Source organism: Quercus robur, chromosome 2 (genome assembly GCF_932294415.1).
Source record: "Quercus robur chromosome 2, dhQueRobu3.1, whole genome shotgun sequence".
NCBI classification, from domain to species: domain Eukaryota; kingdom Viridiplantae; phylum Streptophyta; class Magnoliopsida; order Fagales; family Fagaceae; genus Quercus; species Quercus robur.
The window spans coordinates 29,729,735-29,748,892 of NC_065535.1; the positions used below are offsets into that span (position 1 = coordinate 29,729,735).

At 39.6% G+C, this 19,158-nt stretch overlaps 1 protein-coding gene and 1 non-coding gene across 2 annotated transcripts; one reads left to right on the top strand and one right to left on the bottom strand.

The window, feature by feature from the left end:
• Positions 1–3,966: 3,966 nt before the first annotated feature.
• LOC126713245 (plant UBX domain-containing protein 10) lies at positions 3,967–11,118 on the top strand. Its single transcript, XM_050412950.1, has 4 exons — positions 3,967–5,039; positions 9,837–10,007; positions 10,176–10,379; positions 10,631–11,118. The coding sequence occupies exons 1-4, from the start codon at positions 4,203–4,205 to the stop codon at positions 10,859–10,861; spliced, it is 1,443 nt and encodes a 480-aa protein (XP_050268907.1). The 5' UTR covers positions 3,967–4,202; the 3' UTR covers positions 10,862–11,118.
• Positions 11,119–12,975: 1,857 nt separating this feature from the next.
• TRNAV-AAC (transfer RNA valine (anticodon AAC)) lies at positions 12,976–13,049 on the bottom strand. Its single transcript has one exon. It is a non-coding gene; the product is annotated as a tRNA-Val (tRNA).
• Between the last annotated feature and the right edge of the window lie 6,109 nt (positions 13,050–19,158).

Genomic DNA, 19,158 nt, shown 5'->3' on the forward strand with positions numbered 1-19,158 from the left:
CATACACACAAGGGTGGAGGAATAATAGTGGATATACGTAATTAACCAGTTTCCATAATCTTCTTACACCCTCTATCTCTGTTGTCCCTACTCTTACTCCTGTGCTTAGTTGCTCCCCCTTTCTACATTAGTTGGTATCAGAGCCCTGTGATTAGTTTCTCTCTCCTTTGATTAGTATACTTTGATTATTGTCCTGATTAGTATGCTCTGTGGTTTGCAGTTGCCACATTACATGGATCCTTTGTATTAATCACATCAGAATACTGGATTTGATAATCAAGTAAAACACTAAGGAGTTTGCTCTTAAAAGTCCTTAGAGAATCTTATTTGCCATAGTCTCCTTGTGGATGTCTAAGCCTGAAGTTGGTGTTTTAGTCCTGACAGGTCTTTGGTAAATAGTTCTTTCTATCAGAAACTATCATGGCAAGTCCATCTTTGGAAGTAATTGATACCACTAAATCTGTTTTTGACCTTTCTCTTCGAAAGTCTACTGCAAATAGGCTAGACTACTTGTACGAAATTTCCCATGTACCTGAGGATAGTAAAATCCCTATTACTGATTTTCCTATTGTAAATCCTTATACTGTGTTTAATAAACCTCAAGTCTCTTTCAAAAAATCCATAAAAAAATTGTTAGGTCCTTCTTAGTCTTCTACTGTAAAGGAGTATGTCCAAGCCTCTAAGTTTGACCAGTATAATATTCCAGCAAGTGAAACAGAAAATTTCATCACCCTTGCCCTTCCTAGAGAATTTGTAATCCCATGGCAGAAACAGGGCTACACACACCTTCACTTTGGAGCAGTAAGGTTGGCTCTAACTTTCCATGGAAGAAAGGGACTCCCTGTAGTCTCTAGAATTTCACTTCTTGATTCCAGATTTCTGGAATATCAAAATGTTGTCATAGGGACGGTCCAGACCACTTTAAATGCGGGAACAATTTTTGTTACCCTTTTTCCTAACTTCAATGTCTCTCAAGGATCCCCATCTTTGTGATGCTCTTAAAGTACAAGTCCAAATTACAGGAGCTTCTCAAGTACAGGATACATTTGCTACCACACTTCACTACCAGCTGGCTTATAAACTTCAGAATCATGCTTTTAACATTGCGGTTCCAGACATAGCCCAATCCAATGATGCGTTGCTGATTCAAGTTGATCCGGGAATGACACCCATGTGTACTTTTGTCCCAAGACAACCCAGCAAAGATCAGATGACTTCTCTTTTTCCAGAATCATGGATTACGAAATATGAGATACTTCAAATCAAAGCATTTCGAGAAGACGGAAAGCCTTGTTATGAAGGGAAATCACCCTCTGGTCACATTTGGTGGGACATTTGTGATTGTGTTAACTGCCAGGAGGAAGAAGTTTTTGAAGAAGATTATCCCAGGAGAAAGAAAAGATCTTCCCAGCAAAAGCTCAAAGAAAGATACAAAGCAGGAGATCCAGAAGTTGACCTTCTAGGAGAACCTTCTGGAAAGTTTGATTATTATGTTTTTTATCCCAGAACCAAAAGGCAAACCTCTCCCTCTACCCCTCCATGTAAAGAAAATCATGACCAAAACCAGAAATCTCCATTAATCCCATACTACCAGAAAGTTCTTCCCCAAAACTCAAAATACCAACCCCTTCCTACTGGACAAACTCAAAAACAAGAACCTTCCCCCTGTTACATGTTTGACCAAGCCTCGCCTTCCTATTCTTAGAACTTTCCTCCATTAGAAAGCTTTGACCACCCCCAAACCAATACCAAACATGTCTGGAAAATAAAAAATACTGTTGGAACTAATTCAGATGGAACCAAGAAACAGGTCTCTTCAACAGAAGCAGCTTTAAATTGGCAAGCGGAAAATGTTGTAGCACAAAACAAAGTCCTTTCAAAAATCTTGGATAACCAGCAAAGGATGGCTAAAGCAGTCACTCATACTTTTTCATCTTCCAATTCTCTTATTGAAAATTTGAAGAAGAAAATCAAGGTAGTTGAACAGGAATTGGAAATCATTGCTTCTACAGTCAAGGACTTGTCTGTCTCCTTTCCTCTTATTGGACAAAAAGAAAAAGAGAAAAAGCAGTTGTTGCTACAACTCCAATCTATGGAAGGTTCACAGAAAGAAGCTACTCAGATTCTCTCAATGCATGTTCATACGCCCTACCAACCTCGGCAATTATTATATAAAGACCTAGCCATGCCTTTGACCTCACCATTCTTACCAGCTTCTCCTTTATAAAACCTAATATAGAGGATCCACGTAATGTACCAACTACAAACCACAGAGCATACTAATCAGGACAATAATCAAAGTATACTAATCAAAGGATGGAAACCGGTTTATCCATTCAATCGTGTCCAATGCTCAATCAAGCCTCTCACGGATTTGAGTCCCATCCCTTCTCTAGTACAGCCAAGTAAAACGTGGACCTATAAGTCCACTGTCCTTTAATCTGCAATAGTCAATTGTCTCCACAAACTTCATCATTTGTTGCCGTGGTCTAGAGCTACCTCCTTCCTTCTCGGACATCCCTGTTAGCTCATTGAAATCCCCAATAACAAACCATGGTAGGGAAGACGTGTGGCTCAGCTGTTTTAGTTTTGTCCAAGATTCTGACCACTTCAATTTATCTAGATTGTAGTAAAATTCCGTAACATGTCACCAACTCGAATTTGCTTCTCCCTCCACAAGTGCATCAATGTGTGTTTGTGAGTAAATTTGGATGTCTAACTGAATCTCCTCCTTCCATAGCAGCGCTAGACCCCTACTTGCGCCATTGCTAGACACAAAAAATCCATTCTTGAACTCACATTTATCCCAGACCATAATCATCCATTCCATGTTCAACTTTGTCTCCATAAGGAAGACTCGTTTGGGATCTTTTTTTATTACCTCTTTTAAGGCATTAACTGTCCGGAGGTTCCCAAGTTTCCGGCAGTTCCAGCTTAAAAGATTCATTAGACTCAGCAGGGCTGCCCAGCAACCTTCACCGATCCAAATTCCGAAGCCAGTAGCAAGCTGAAGTTTTTTGTTTCCTGCTTAAGTCTAACCCTTTTTTCTTTTCTCTCCATTAGACCTTCCTCTATTTTCTACGTAGTGTTTTTCCTTTTGGGCCCTTCCTTCTGCTCTAGTGTTTCCTCCTTTCCCATTACCGGTCTACTAACTCTAGTCCATGTTCCTTTGGGCCAAGCCCCTTCTTCTTGCGTGGGCCTAGTTAAGCCCAAGTCAACACTTGATGTTTTCCTTTTCATCTCACTTTTCCTACACTTATTTGCTTTATTAGTTTCCACCCAACCAATATTAAAGCGTGATTGTGTGGAATCCCCATGTTCCATATGTTGCTGAAAAAGTGGGACATCCCTTATATCAGCGTATTGATGATCCATTACAGCTGCCTTGCTTTCCACAAATTCCATATCCATCACCTTTCCATCATTGGCTTCATTTACTTTAGGTTGACTTATGTTTGGGCTTTGAGGTCCAAGATTTCCGTGGATAATATTGATATAACTTGACAAAATAAACAATTATTATATCACTAAATAAAAATACCAAAGTTTAGTAAAATTGAAGTATTTTTACATTTTCATTACCAAATAAACAAAAAAATTTAAAAACATTATTATATACATATATTTTAGTACATAGGTAATAAATAGCAAAATGGGTGAGTCCAATGCATTTCATTTTCATGATTCGTCCCCTATTTTCCACTGGTTAAGCTCTGACCAAAAGAAGATAAACAGCAGGCTTTGGCTATTGGGCCTATTCGCAGGACAACTTCAGCTTTCAGGAGACTTTGAAAAGCGCTCCCCATCCCATTTTCTTGGCCCACAAAAGTTCAATACAAAAACGGCGTCGTTTATCCTTTGCCCCGTTGTCGGTTAAGTAGACAATTTGAGTTGGAGATACACGTACGAACCCACTCGGTTCGTCTTCTTTGCCATTGAAAGTGTGGCAGTTTAGTTAATTCCGTCATGTCCAAGGGCCAAACTAGTATGTATTATAATAATAAATAATTAGTACATTTTTCAATCCCATTTCTTTCAAAGAACATTCCAGACTTCCAGTCAGTCCCTTCCGTTCCGATTTTTTGTGAGAGAAACTCAAATTTCATTTCTCTTTCTGTAACGAACTGTGATTTTTGTGAACCATTTTTTGTTGAAGAATACAAACACCTAATTTCTTGAGAGAGCTAGGTTTCCGTACAGATATGGTTGATGTAGGCGACAAATTAGCGTATTTCCAAGCGATCACGGGCCTCGAAGATCCCGATTTGTGCACGGAGATTCTCGCCGCTCATGGCTGGGACCTCGAGCTCGCGATCTCGTCCATCACCTCCACGAACACCGCCACTCCGCCGGAGAATTCCACATCCACGCCGGCAGTCGCTACATCCTCCGGCGACAATGGCGGAGGTCGAGGTGTCACGCGGTCAAGTTTAGAACCTCCTCGTTTTGGAGCATCGGAGCGATCTGAAGCGGCTGCCGGACCCGGTTTGGCGTGGAAGATCGTGACTCTGCCGATTTCGGTGATTTCCGGTAGTCTGAATTTGATTTCCGGCGCAATTGGGCTTGGTTTATGGGCCGCCGGTGGTGTTCTCTCGTATTCCATGGGAATGGTTGGGTTGGGCTCCGGTTCGGGCCGGAACAGCGAGGCGTCGGCTCGGTTGGTTCCGTTATCGGCTGCGGCATCGGAGGCTATGGAGTTCGTGGCGGCGTTTGAGAGAGATTACGGTACGACGACAATGACGAGGCCGAATTTCGTGAGCCAAGGGTTCATGGACGCGCTTCAGAGGTCGAGGAACGAGTTCAAGCTGTTGTTTGTGTATTTGCACTCGCCGGATCATCCTGACACGCCTTTGTTCTGCGAGAGAACGCTGTGTTCGGAGGCTTTAGCGGCGTTTGTGAACGAGAACTTCGTGGCGTGGGGAGGAAATATTAGAGCTAGCGAAGGGTTCAAGATGAGTAATAGCTTGAAAGCCTCGAGATTTCCTTTCTGTGCTGTGGTAATGGCTGCTACGAATCAGAGGATCGCATTGCTCCAGCAGGTACGTACCAGTTTTAAGTTCCACTTGAATTTATGGTATCTGAATCTCTATAGAATTTGCTTAGGAGCTAATTGTTTAGTTGCTCTTGTTAATTTGTTGTTAGAGATTGGTCGTATTCAGAGGAGAGGAGAGTGATTAATGCACCATTGAGAGAGTGAATCGATTCAAGTTGAGGGAATGAAAAAATATAGAAGAAAACCAAAAATAACATTAGTAGAAATAGTAAAAGAGGACATGTCAATTTAGGATGTGATAGAGTATGACTTTGGATAGAGTAGGATAGCGGAAAACAATACATGTGGCTGACCTGACTAATTTGTTGTTGATCCATAACAGCATAACCAACCCCCAAAGGTTGGGAGTAAGGTATGATAGTTGTTGTTGACATATGGAAATTAAAATTGAAAATTGTTATCAGTTGAATGCATAATTGAACCATACCATGTGCCAAGGAGCTCCAGCTTAAACAGGTAAATGTCGCTTCCTTCTCCCATAGGGTGGATGATGACGTCTTGGGATCAAAACTCAACGGCTGCACGTGAAACATACCAAATAAATAAACCATAGCATGTCCTTTGGAATTAACAATTTCATGTCATTAGACTGTTTGATTGAATTTCAAACAAAGCTTGACAGTGACAGAATCATTCTTGCTCTGTGGGATGAGGAGACAAAATTGTAGGTTGAAGTAGTGCCTCTTTATTCTGTAGTAGGAAGTGCTCATCTCGAGTTTAGTCGCAAAATAAGCATGGCAGAATTGATAGTTGGAAGAGGAATGGATATTGGTATATGTAATGTTGGAGGTTATGCTCCTATTTGTCAATGATAAGTGCTTTGCTGTTTTGTTCTGCTACTTGTCAATGGATAGCCAATCCTCTCTGAGAGCTCTACTGGAATTCGGCATAGACTTGACCTCTTTTTGCCTTGTCTTATTGTTTAATATGGCAAAAGTTCTCACAAGCTTATGGTTAAGACAAAAATTGGCATCTTGTTTGAAGCTTGTGTATGACAAATTAAGGTTTTAAATTATTTGTGTCAATAGATCAGTTTATTACAAAAGTTGAGATTATGGGTCTATTCAAGAGTAGGTTTATGGAGTGGTGAATTCCAGTAGAATGTGTTTGTTGGTTGCTGATGGAATTTGCATGGTAGAGTGAGTCTTCTTTTTTATCAGTAAGAAAACTTTGTTTGCACAACTCACTAAAAGCTCAGTTACAAAATACTACACACTCTGAAACGAACCCAGAGCCAAAAGCTCAATACAACCCAGAACACTAAAAACCACCAAGGCACTAAAGTAAAAAATACATCTGCCTGTCTAACAAAACATATGTGATGACTAGTTTTGAGGACAAAATGACAAATACAAAACAAAGGCGTACACAGCATAAACATACGGCAGCTGCCAGTACCAAACCAAAGCCATCTCATTTTGATGTAAATCAGGCAGAACAAAGGTTGACATCCCCCAAGAATGAAAAAACGATCTGTCAAGAGAGGATTTCTTAAAATTTCCTTGCGCATTAACACGAGACTTCACCTCCCATTTGATATAATGGAGCATACTTTCCTCTGTTTTGCATTGATCACCATGAATGACAACATTCATTTGGAATTAAATTTGATAAACTGCAGAACCTTAGGCCAGTTTGTAGATTATAGCCCTCAATCTCCTTCCAGTCCAACTTTTAAGTCCCCAATCTACCAACCAATCCCATTCAGAGATATGATTGAATATCAAGCACATATCCGTGACCTTCCCCCAAATTGTTGTGGTAAATGAACATTTAAAAAACAAGTGGTTTCTACTCTCCTAAAATATCTGTAAAGTACACAGGTTGAGTCCCCTGCATAACCCCACAACATTGAGTCCCTTGTCATAAAGGCATATCTCATGATCGTCAATGAGAATTAAGCTAGCTTAGAGCGGTTTACTACAGCTCTTCTTGATTAATTGCATCGCACCTATCTAAGCTTGATTAACTGCCAGTTTTAGATGCTTGCTAGATTGGTCTGTCTTCGGCTTTTTCTGCAACATGGTTAATTTGGACTGAAAATTCACTGAAGCATCTGATCTAGCAGGGGGCCAGCACCATTCCTTACCCTTCAAGTCACTTGAAAGGAAGCACGGACACGGACATGGGTACAACACGGTGACATGAGCAATTTCTGAAAAATTATAACATAAAACAGCTAGTATGACACCAGTACGACACGGATACGATACATGTACAGCACCCTAAATCAAGTTTCCGTGCTTCATAGCTTGAAGCTTTGGCCTTAATGTTGCTAGCATCATATACTACTCTTGTACCATATTTAAAATACAAAACACGTTAAGATGCCACTAGTCCTGGCATATTGCAACAGAAGACCCTTCACCTATTTTAAACTATGAATTTCCTGTCATCAGGTCTAATTATTTACTCCATCCTCAAGTGTATCTTGGGGTATCCCCTTTTTTTTTTTTAATTTTAAAAAAAAAAAATAGTAAGAAAAGAAATTCATTGATATAAAAAGAAGGTTGAGGCCCAAGTACACAGTGAATAAACCACGGACACTCTAGAGAAGAAAAAAGAGGGAAAAAAACCCAAGAAACAAACTATCTATAAACGCAAAAATGTCTAAAACTAGACTGGAAGATGGCGAAAGAGCTTGTTGCAACTCAAATAGTGTTCCCACTAGCTACAACTTAAGATGAACAATTGGATGGTCTTTCCACTCAAAAGTGAGGTATAATTATCATGGAGTGGTGCTTTATTGTAAAAGATATGGGGAGGATGTGAATCTTTTTTTTTTCCTACATTGTGAAGTGGCTTGGGAATTGTGGTTTATGATATTGTTTATTTGGTGTTTCTTAGGTGATACAGTTTTCAGTGTGGGAGATGTTAAAAATTTGGCAGGGGTGGTCTGGTAGGAGAAGGTATTGGAGGATATTGAAAGTGGTTTCATTGTGTCTAACAGGTGTATTTGGAGAAAACGTAGTGCTTATTGGGACAAGAATTTAGCGTCATTAAGTTGAGATATTTACTTCTAAAGTCCTTATATCTCTGGACTTCATCATCTCTTTCATTTTCTATTGAAGGGCTCCTAGGATTCATCAACTCCTTGAGCTAGCTAACTACTGTTTTTTGCCATATAGACCAACTCTGGTACCCTTTTACACCATCCAACCAATTCCTGGGAGTATCCATATGAAAGCTCATAACTCTATATTTACATCACAATGCAGGAAAAGGTGGTCTATAATCTCCCTATCGAACTTGCACATACACCACCAATCCGAAATAATAATACCCATTTTCCTCAAATTGTCAATTGTTGATATCTTCCCTTTCATTGTGGACTAAATAAAGAAGCCAACACGAGGAGGAGTTTCAACCCTTCACATTGCACACCAAGGATTGTGTTGGGACATAATAATTACTGATTGGTGTAATTTTTTCAAAGCTAATTTGGATTTCATAGATCATCTCTTTCTACATTGAGAGGTAGCTAGAGATTTATGGTCACTTGTATTGTGCTCATTTGCGGTGAGCTAGAGACTGATTCATTATTGAAAGGGCTTTTGGGGGGAAAATGTCCAGTCCGAAATTTGGAGGGCTGTTCCTTTGTGCCTACATGTTGAGTTTTTGGAGAGAAAGTGACACATGTACTTTTGAAAGCAAAGCACTCACAATAGATTTTTTATTATTATTGGTAAAGCAAAGAACTCACAATAGTACAGCTGAAGTTTCTATTTTGCAGTCTTAACATGCAAGGGAGTTAGGCTAGCAGTGATCTACTTCTTCAGATTGTTAGCTTTAATTGTTGATTTGAATTTAGGATCATAATTCTGTATTTTTCCTTTCTCCCTATTTGGGTCTTCCTTTTTAGACATCCCGTCTACTTAGGTTGCATCATTTTCGTGTTTTTTTAGTGATGTTATTTTACCTATAAAAGAAAAGATGAGATAAGCATGTTACTTGGGTGGGAAGGTAGAGGATTGATTGATGAAAGTGGTGAATATGGTCTGAAACTAAGACATCAACATAAATAAGGGATTCCACCTTTATATGTTAGTCCTTTAGTTGTTAGGTATGTGGTGGAGAGGCATAAAGGGTTTGGCAACATGATAGAGGGAGTAGTATGAAAAATTAAGAAGCTAAGACCAACTTAGGGCTCTTCTACTTTTTTTCTATATACTTCTCTTCATCCATAGGAGATATGATGGAGCTGCTTGCTGCTCTTCCTATTATACAAAGTCCAACAACTGGTTTCTGTCAAATTATAGATAACAATATAGTTATAAAAATTTCCTTCACATTATCTTATGCTGGAAACCAACCCTTTCTTATCTATCTAAGGGGCCAACATATGATGGACATTAAAAGCTCAATTTAATGGCTTCATTAGATTTCTTTTTTCTTCTTCTCATGGTGTCACAGCCAACCACTACATTAGAGGTGTTAAGACAATTCTATGAAAGTTACTAGCAAAAATAATTCTATGAAAGTCCATTTACCTCACTCTATGTTAGGTGTTTGTTAAATCATGTTCAAGTATCTTGTCTTGTACATATTATAATGATTATGAAGGTTCTTGTGAATGATTAATGGTGATATGTTCTGGTTTCATTGAACTTTATATTTGCAATCTCCCTTCTCATCAATGTTCCTTTCCTTACCTTTTGCACAGGACAACTTTTTCTTTTGTAATCACTATGTTTGCAATTTCCCTTCATCAAACTGCCTTTGTATAGGAAAACTTGTTCTTTTTTAATTTGGACTTACTGGTGTATCATTTCATGTTCTGCAGGTTGAGGGACCAAAATCTCCTGAAGAAATGCTCACGATATTACAGAAAGTGCTTGAAGAAAGTGCCCCTGTTCTTGTTGCAGGAAGACTTGAAGCAGAAGAAAGAAGAACCAACATGCGCTTAAGGGAAGAGCAAGATGCTGCTTACCAAGCAGCGCTTGAAGCTGATCAAGTATGCAACTCTTTTAACCTGGGTTTTTGCTTGTGTCATGCAGTTTGGTGTGACCCATATGGCATGCTTCCTTTCCCTTTTCTCCCTACTAGCCAAGTCTTACTTCCTAGAAAGAACTATGTTGCAGCTTTTCTTGCAGTGACTTATCATTTTTCTATGTTGCATCAGGCTAGGGAACGCCAGAAGAGAGAAGAGCAAGAACGCCTCGAGAGGGAAGCTGCTGAAGCTGAGAGGAAGCGTAAGGAGGAAGAAGAGGCTCTTGAAAGAGCAGCACGTGAAGCTGCAGAGAAAGAGGCTGCATTAGCAAGAATGAGGCAGGAGAAAGCTTTGTCTCTTGGTGATGAACCTGAGAAAGGACCTAATGTGACACAGGTAAAAACCTCGAGTTTGTACAAAGATGATTTTGTTCTTTATGATTTGCTAACAATCCCCCCATCCTATCCCATCCCCCCTGCTTCCCTCGTTAAATTACTATTATTATTATGAAGGCATTATCTAATAAAATTCTGTGTCTGCACCTACATCACATATATTCTTCTGATTCCTTTTTCAGTAGTTTGGACATATGACTTCACTAAAATTCACCAACCCTGATATACCTTTGTGTGTTTTACTTGAACCAGGTTTTGGTACGGTTTCCTAATGGAGAACGCAAGGAGAGGAGGTTCCACAGTACTTCAACAATTCAATCTCTATATGACTATGTTGATTCTTTGGGCTGTTTAGAAACTGAGAATTATAGCCTTGTCTCTAACTTTCCTCGGGTCGTTTATGGCCCAGAGAAACTGTCTTCGTCACTGAAAGAAGCAGGATTGCATCCTCAGGCCAGCCTTTTTGTGGAGTCGAACTCGTGAGAGGTTCTTAAGTGAAGAGTAATATGAGAAGTAGTCCAAGATGGGACATGCAAGTAGGACTAATTGTTGTGTTTTTCTTTGCTGTTACAACTTGATTAGCAATATTATACAATCAGATAAGATAGGTTGCCATCATGTGGATGTTTGGTTTTTCCTCAATGCAGATTCAGCGAAGCAGATGGTCCTAAGTGGAAAACCTGTTTGAAATAATGATATTTTGATTTTGCACATATATCAAAATTGAAAAAATTGAACTAGCTTACTACTGCTTATTGATCTTTGTATAACTAGGTTGACAGTGGTAAATCTGTCGAAATTTCCAGCCAACTGGCTTGTTATTGGGTTTGCATGGGTCTAAAATGTACACTTCCAGGGTGATTGCTGGAAGGTATACATTGCATGGCTTCTAAGAGCATTCAAAGTGATGGTTCTAAATTTTTTAGCTTTTAGAAACTCAAAATGTTACTTTTTTTTTTATTTTAACACCTTACTTTACAATACACGTAACATCAAAGATTTTAATTTTTTACCACTTCATCTAAATATTATTTCTTTATTCTTTTTTAATTCTTTTTTATTTTCCCTCTATGTCTCTTTCTCTCTCTTACTCTATGCGTCTCTCTCTTCTCCCAAGAAAAAACAACCAACAAACCCACCACTCATGACCACCGCTTGTCATTACCACCAAAAAATCCAAAAATCACCATTGTTGCCTCCCACAAGCCATAACTCCTACATCACAACCACCTATCTAAGTTCTAAGCTAGCTCCAGCTCTATTCAACTAGCCACAGCCACCACCTACTACACAACCTAGAAAAACCGAAACTCACCCACTACACAAACTAAAACCCAAGCCACCATCCACCACTATGAATTGAAACCCATTCACCCACCAGCCATGCATAAAATAAAACTCACCCACCTACCACCATCGCAAACCCCAACCCAAAATCAAATCGATAACCACCACAAAATCCCACCTTTCAAACCCAAACCTAAATCAACCAATAACTAAACACAACATAAGAAAGAAAGATTTTTGGCCATAGCAAAAGAAGTTAAAAATAAAAATAAATAAATAAATTGAAGGGAAGAGAAGCAACCACCTGTCAGCGATCTCAACCACCCGAACGCCATTGTCGCCAATCTCAACCACCACCACAAGCTCATGCAGTGTTGATATGAACCATCCTAATCTCGCATTTTGCTAAAAGAGCATGAGTCAGAGGAGGTGAAAAAAAAAAAAAAAAAAAAAAAAAAAAAAAAAAAAATATTAATTTTTTTATAAGTTCGTAACTATAGTAAGCTGGCATCTTTGTTAGTTTACTGTAACTCAATTGTCATTTTTTAAAACTATAGAACCATTATTGTAACCTACATTTTAGTGTTTTGGTTGCTAAAATATCATTTTAGCAATTATACCACCATCATTGTGAATGATGTAACAAATAATGCATGAAATTGTGCCTTCTTTTTGGATTCAAGCCACCATTGTCATCTTTATTGTGAGGAAGAACTAAATGATGGGCATTAGTCTGTGAGAGAGTACTGTTAGGTTACATGTCATGTCATGACCTTTTCAATCTTTTCCCCACCGTTCTGTGCAATTGCCACTTCCTACCATTTTTTTTTTTTTTTTTTTTTTCAGAGGAAATGAACACATGAAAAAGGAGAAAGCAACTAACCTCTATAAATCGTACAAAATACAGCTTGTGATGATATTAAAGTTTATACTTTTAGTATAAAGCATGCATTATTAGAACATTATTACGTGGTAGGAGCAGCAAGAGCTCATATTTAAGTCTGATTTGAATTTAATATCCATAGGATTTGCATCTCTTATGAAAGCATCTATTTAACGTCGATTGGAGACAGTCTTTCGACTTTTAAGTGCACTTGAAACTTTTAGGATCCAGTTGCAATTGAGAAGTTGCCATATGTTCCATACTTCCCATTATAATCCTTAAACGAGATCAACAAGAAAGCCGTGGTCTCGTTGACAAGGACTAAGCAACCAATCAAAAATTGACAAAAAGAGACGGGATCAAAAAAATAAGGGGAACAAACATGAAAAGGAGAAAAACAAAAAGGCAAGAGAGTAAAAAAATCTAATGGCGTCGCCCGGGTTCGAACCGGAGACCTTCAGTGTGTTAGACTGACGTGATAACCAACTACACCACGACACCATATGCTCAGCATGCTCCCAATAGAGCTATATCACCATATCAATTAACTAATTACAAGAACGCCAACTCTGACTGAATCCAATTCCTCCGATCACAGACTTTTCTTAACAAACAACAATTCTCCATTTCAGATCTTTTATGTTTTTGGTTTTATGTCCCACATATATATATAAATATTAAGGATTCGTTTGGACACTGCTTATTTTGTTGAAAACGAAAAACAATTAAAAAAAAAATTAAAAAATTACTGTTCATAAGCCTAAATATACTGTTCATATCTCATTAACAGTATAAGAGGAGCTGAAAAACAAAAACAAAAACGCAGGAGAAATCATTCCTACCCAAACGTATACTTAGGCTGTGTTTGTTTTGGCTTCAAATCACTTCCGGAAATACTTTTCCGTAAATGCAAGTGTTTGGTTGCGCATGGAAAATAAATTTTCCGGAAATGCTTTTCAGTTGACCGTGTGTTGGGGTGTAAAATCATTTCCGTTTTTATTTTACCTTCAAATCTCATTTTTCGGAAAACAGAGAGAGAGAGAGAGAGAGAGAGAGAGAGAGAGAGAGAGAGAGAGAGAGGAAGAAGAGAGAGCCCATCGTTGGCGACCCACGAGCTTTCGACTTCGCCAGCGACCCAGAGCCTTCGCACCACGAACCCACGAATTCGCCGGCGAACCCAGAGCCCAGATCACGCCACGAACCCAGAGCCTTCGACCCAGAGCCAGAGCCTTCGACCCACGAGCCTTCGACTTCATCGGTGACCTAGAGCCTTCGCGCCACGAACCCACGAACCAATCTTCAACTTCGCCGGCGAACCCAGAGCTCAGATCACGCCACGAACCCAAAGCCTTCGACCCAGAGCCAGAGCCTTTGACCCACCGATCTTTGACCCAGAGCCTTCGACTTCGCTAGAAACCCACGAACCGATCTCTCTCTCTCTCTGTGATTTTGATTTCTGTGTGATTTTGATTTTTGTTGTTGTTGTGGTGGTGTGGGTGGTGGTGTTTTGGTGGTTTTTCTGTTGTGGTGGTCGGTTTTGTGTGGATGGTGGTAGAAAATAACATTTTCAAAATGTTACCAAACACATGAAAATATTTTCTAAAACAATTTTCATAATGCAACCAAACACTTGAAAATATTTTCATTTCTCGAAAATAGCATTTCCAAAAAATATTTATTTTTCGAAAAATATTTTACAAGAACCAAACACAGCCTTAAATACATACTTATTATTGTTGGCACGTCTGGACTCTGGAGCCAAGTAAAACTCTGGGCCCATAATATCATCGCTCCAATGAATCAAGTGGGAATGAAACCCCAGACTCATGCTAACCCGCTTAATTTAATGATCATGATGTGAGATGAACAGCACCCACCCACCCACCCACCCAAGAACTCCAACTTGGTGGTTGGTCCCCAAAATCAATCCACCTCATGCCCATGAATTAATAGTAGCGGTTGGCAAGTACGTTTCACCATGTCATACAAAATTTTAGTGTTGTTTTTTAAAAATAAATCTAAATGTTAAAAACATTAACTTTGATTATTTTATGAACGACTTATCATACATGTTCTGAATTCGCAATGAGAATTTACGATTTTACATGTCAAAAGTTAGATTTGAGGTTGTAATTTGTAAACTGATCAAGTTGAGTTCAAATGGTAAAATTTTAGGATTTTTTTTGTTCATTTAATTTTATTTTGAACATAAATAAAGTTTAAGTTGTTCATTTTCTTGTCGAACAAACTCAAATTTGTTCAATTGTTATTTAATTAACTTATTCTTTTTTTATATATATTAAACTCCACGCTTAAAATCTTTTACTCCATCACAAATTTGTGCTAATAATTAGTATCTAAAATATTATATTATTCTATTCAATTAAATAGAGTGATTTTTATTTATTAATTTATAAAAGCTAAATTCATATAATTAAAATTATATATATATATATATATATTACAAATAATAATTTGATTTGTTATGATTTATGAATTTATTCACAACTTTATACAATTTAATCTCAAATCTATGCATATAGATTTTTATACATGAAACAGTAAATATATAATATAACATTATATATACTTAAATCGAATTTCAAACTCACAAACTTGTTTATAAGTACATTATTATATTTGACTTTTGCTCGTTTATTGCTATTGAAGTATGATGGAACTGACGAATTCAACTTCCTTGGACGATCTCATCAAATGTATTCGTCCACCTTGTCACGACACGGATGAACACAAGAGAGCCATCAATAAGAGCATTCAATACCTTGGACAATTACCAAACAGTTGGCAGAACGTTGGAACCTCATCAAAACCCATATTCATGAGCCCTAAGGCGTTACAAAAAGGGTACTAAAGCCACAATTAAGGCCCCCAATGGCTAGGAACCATGAAGCTGTATATATACACTCTGATTAGAGACAAACTAGGTACATAGACTCACCCAAAAGTATTCATAGATACTCTGATATTCAGTCCTCTCTTATTTTTCTCTAAAAACTTCTATATACTGACTTTGGTATCGAAGGCATGGTGGCAGGCACCATATCGGTAACCATCTTAAGAGAGCCATTGTTCCACATTTGCAAAGATAGTGACGAGGACCCAACTCCATCTGGATGAACTTAAAAGACTGACGATTTGCATTTCATCAATTTGGCGCCATCTGTGGGAATGACACTTTCGCAATTAGGTTTGAAAGCATAGTTTCCAATCAATTCCTAACTTCAAATGGAGTCCAACTAGGATCCTGCAACATTAGCCCTACAAGTCCAAGCACTTGCAGCTAGCGTAGAAAAGCTCACTAGACAGAATTAGGAGATGAGGCTACGACTCCAACAAGAGGATAACCGATCCAAGATCAATCAGGAAGACAACGAGGATAGTCAAAGAAAGATTGACCGTCGAAGGCCTGCCATTCCAGATGAACCAAACTCAAATCTTCTCCGGGAGATGAGAAAGGAAATGGACAAGCTAAGGAATGCCATTAAAGGGAAAACAGATCAAAGCTTGGATAGGATGGTCAAGACGACAGATTTGCCTTTTACAGCGGCAATCCTGGAATGCCCAGTGCCGTCAAAATTTCGCTTGCCTCAGCTGGAACAATTTGATGGTCTCAAGGATCCCCTAGACCACCTCAAAACCTTCAAGACAACACTAGGCCTTCAACAGCCTCCTGAGGAAATACTATGTCATTCTTTCCCCACCACTCTCAAAGGAGTTGCAAGGGAGTGGTTCATGAAGCTACCAACATCGTCCATTGACAGCTTTGAGCAGTTAGGCAATGCCTTCTTGCAACACTTCGTTGGAGGGCAACGCCCGAAGAGACCAGCAGACCATCTACTCACCATCAAACAAGGGGAGAAAAAGACCCTGAGGTCGTGTGTGAAATGCTTCACTTAAGAAACCTTAGAAGTAAATGAAGCCGATGACAAGGTATAGTTAACTACCTTTAAAGCTGGATTAAAGTCTAGAGAGTTCGTGGTCTCACTCACGAAGAATCCTCTTAAGACGATGGTGGAATTACTCCTGAAGGCACAGAAGTACATGTACGTAGAAGACGCTTTAGCCGCGATAAAGGATGAGGAAAAGATCGATGAAAAAAGAAGAAAAGAGGATGACCGTAGAGGATGGAAAAGGGAACGTCAAGATCATCAAACAAACGACGGGGGTAAAAGGAAGGACGAAAAAGCTCCTCGAACGGTAAAATTCACTCCTTTAGCTATGCCTGTTAATAAAATTTTGGCACAGATTAAAGACAAGCACTATCTCAAATGGCCTAGGCCATTACATTCGTCACCCAATGTGCGTGATAAGAAGAACTATTGCTGTTTCCACAAGGATCACAACCATTACACAGAGGATTGCAAAGACTTGAAGGAGCAAATAGAGGAGCTTATACAAAAAGGGAAATTGCAGAGATTTGTGAAGAAGGGGGAGCACAGTAGGTCTAGAGACGATGACAAGGACAAGCGTGAAGCCTCACTAAGGGATGAGGACCGTACGCCCCAATGTCCGCCAAGCGTGATGGGGGAGATAAAGATGATCACAGGCGAGTCATCCACATGAGGGTTGTTCAAGTCCCTCAAGAAGTCATATCAGAGTAAGGTGAATAGTGTCCACAAGATGCCCCCGATGTAACAGAGACAAAAGGACAGGGACATGTTTTTCTCTGAAGAAGATGCTAGAGGGGTGAAGCAGCCTCATGATGACCCCTTGGTCATAATGTTAATGATAGAAGGGTTCAACACTTGAAGAATCCTCGTGGATAATAGTAGCTCTGCGGACATCATCTACCTCTCTACTTTTCAACAGCTGAAACTAGATCCAGGAAGGCTACGCCCATTTGACTACCCCCTCGTCAGCTTCAGTGGAGACAGGGTGTATCCCAAAGGCATAGCGACACTGACGGTCACAGTGGGGACTCACTCGAGGCAGCTAACTCATCAATTGGACTTCTTGGTGGTAGACTGTCCCTCATCGTACAATGTGATCATCAGGAGGCCTACACTCAACCATTGGAAAGCGGTCACGTCCACCAATTGCTTAAAGGTAAAATTCTTGACAGAAAACGGTGTAGGCAAGGTAAAAGGAGATCAGGTACTAGCTAGGGAATGCTACCAGGCCGTGTTTTTTTTTTTTTTTTTTTGAGAAGCTGCAAAAGAAAACCATACATGGATGATCGAGGAGAAGGAAGAAGATAAAGTGGAAGCCCTGGAGACGGTGGAATTAGTTGAAGGAGAAACAATAAGGACGACCAGAATAGGGACAACATTAAGCCCAGAGATGAGGATGAGACTCGTCCAGTTCCTTAAAGAGAACTTGGACGTCTTCGCATGGAGTCACGAGGACATGCCAAGTATATCCCAAAAGGTCATCCAACATAGGCTGAATGTGAACCCCGAGAAGAAGCCCATCCAACAGAGACGACAGGTCTTCATTCCAAAACGGAGTCAAGCAATTACATACAAGGTTAACATGCTATTGTCAATAGGCTTTATTCAGGAAGTCTACTACCCAGATTGGCTTGCCAACGTCGTCCTAGTGAAGAAAGTAAATGGAAAATGGAGAATGTGCGTGGATTTCACGGACCTGAACAAAGCTTGCCCAAAAGACAATTTCCCTCTACCAAGGATAGACCAACTAGTGGATCCCACGGCAGGGCATAAACTACTAATGTTCATGGATGCATTCTCTGGATACAATCAGATAAAAATGACTGAAGAAGACCAAGAGAAAACCGCTTTCATCACGAGCCAAGGGCTTTATTGCTATAAGGTAATGTCTTTCGGACTGAAGAATGCAGGAGCAACTTACCAGAGGTTAGTGAATAAAATGTTCAGCAAGTAGATCGGGAGAAATATGGAGGTATATGTTGATGACATGCTCGTCAAGAGTAAGGAAGAGCTTGCTCATCTGGACGACCTCAAAGAAACATTCACCATACTCAGACAGTACCAGATGAAGTTGAACCCCAGTAAGTGTGCATTTGGAGTAGCCTCGGGGAAGTTCTTGGGGTTCATAGTGTCCCAAAGGGGGATAGAAGCAAATCCAAAGAAGGTAAGAGTCATACTCAATATGACGTCACTAAAGTCCATCAAGGAAGTCCAAAAGCTCATAGGAAGGATAGCAGCACTTAACAGGTTCGTCTCTAGAGCGACGGACAAATGCTTACCCTTCTTCAAGACACTGAAGCAAGCTTTTGCTTGGACTGACGAGTGTGAAACAACTTTTCAAGAACTCAAGCGCTACCTAAACAATTCACCCCTCCTAAGTCCATCCAAGGAGGGAGAAAACTTGTATTTGTATCTGGCAGTATCAGCCACAGCCGTGAGTACAGCCTTGGTGCGATAAGAGGACAGGAAATTAGCCAAGCTTTCCAAGGGGTAGAAGCCAAGTACTCAAGGATTGAGAAGATTGCATTTGCATTAATAATAGCTTCACGTAAGCTATGACCCTATTTTCAGGTGAACCCCATCTTGGTAATGACGGACCAACCAATTAAGAAGTCCATGAACAAGCCGAAGGCAGCAAGGAGAATGGTCCAATGGGCCATCGAGCTTAACCAGTTCGATATTAAGTACCACCCAGGACG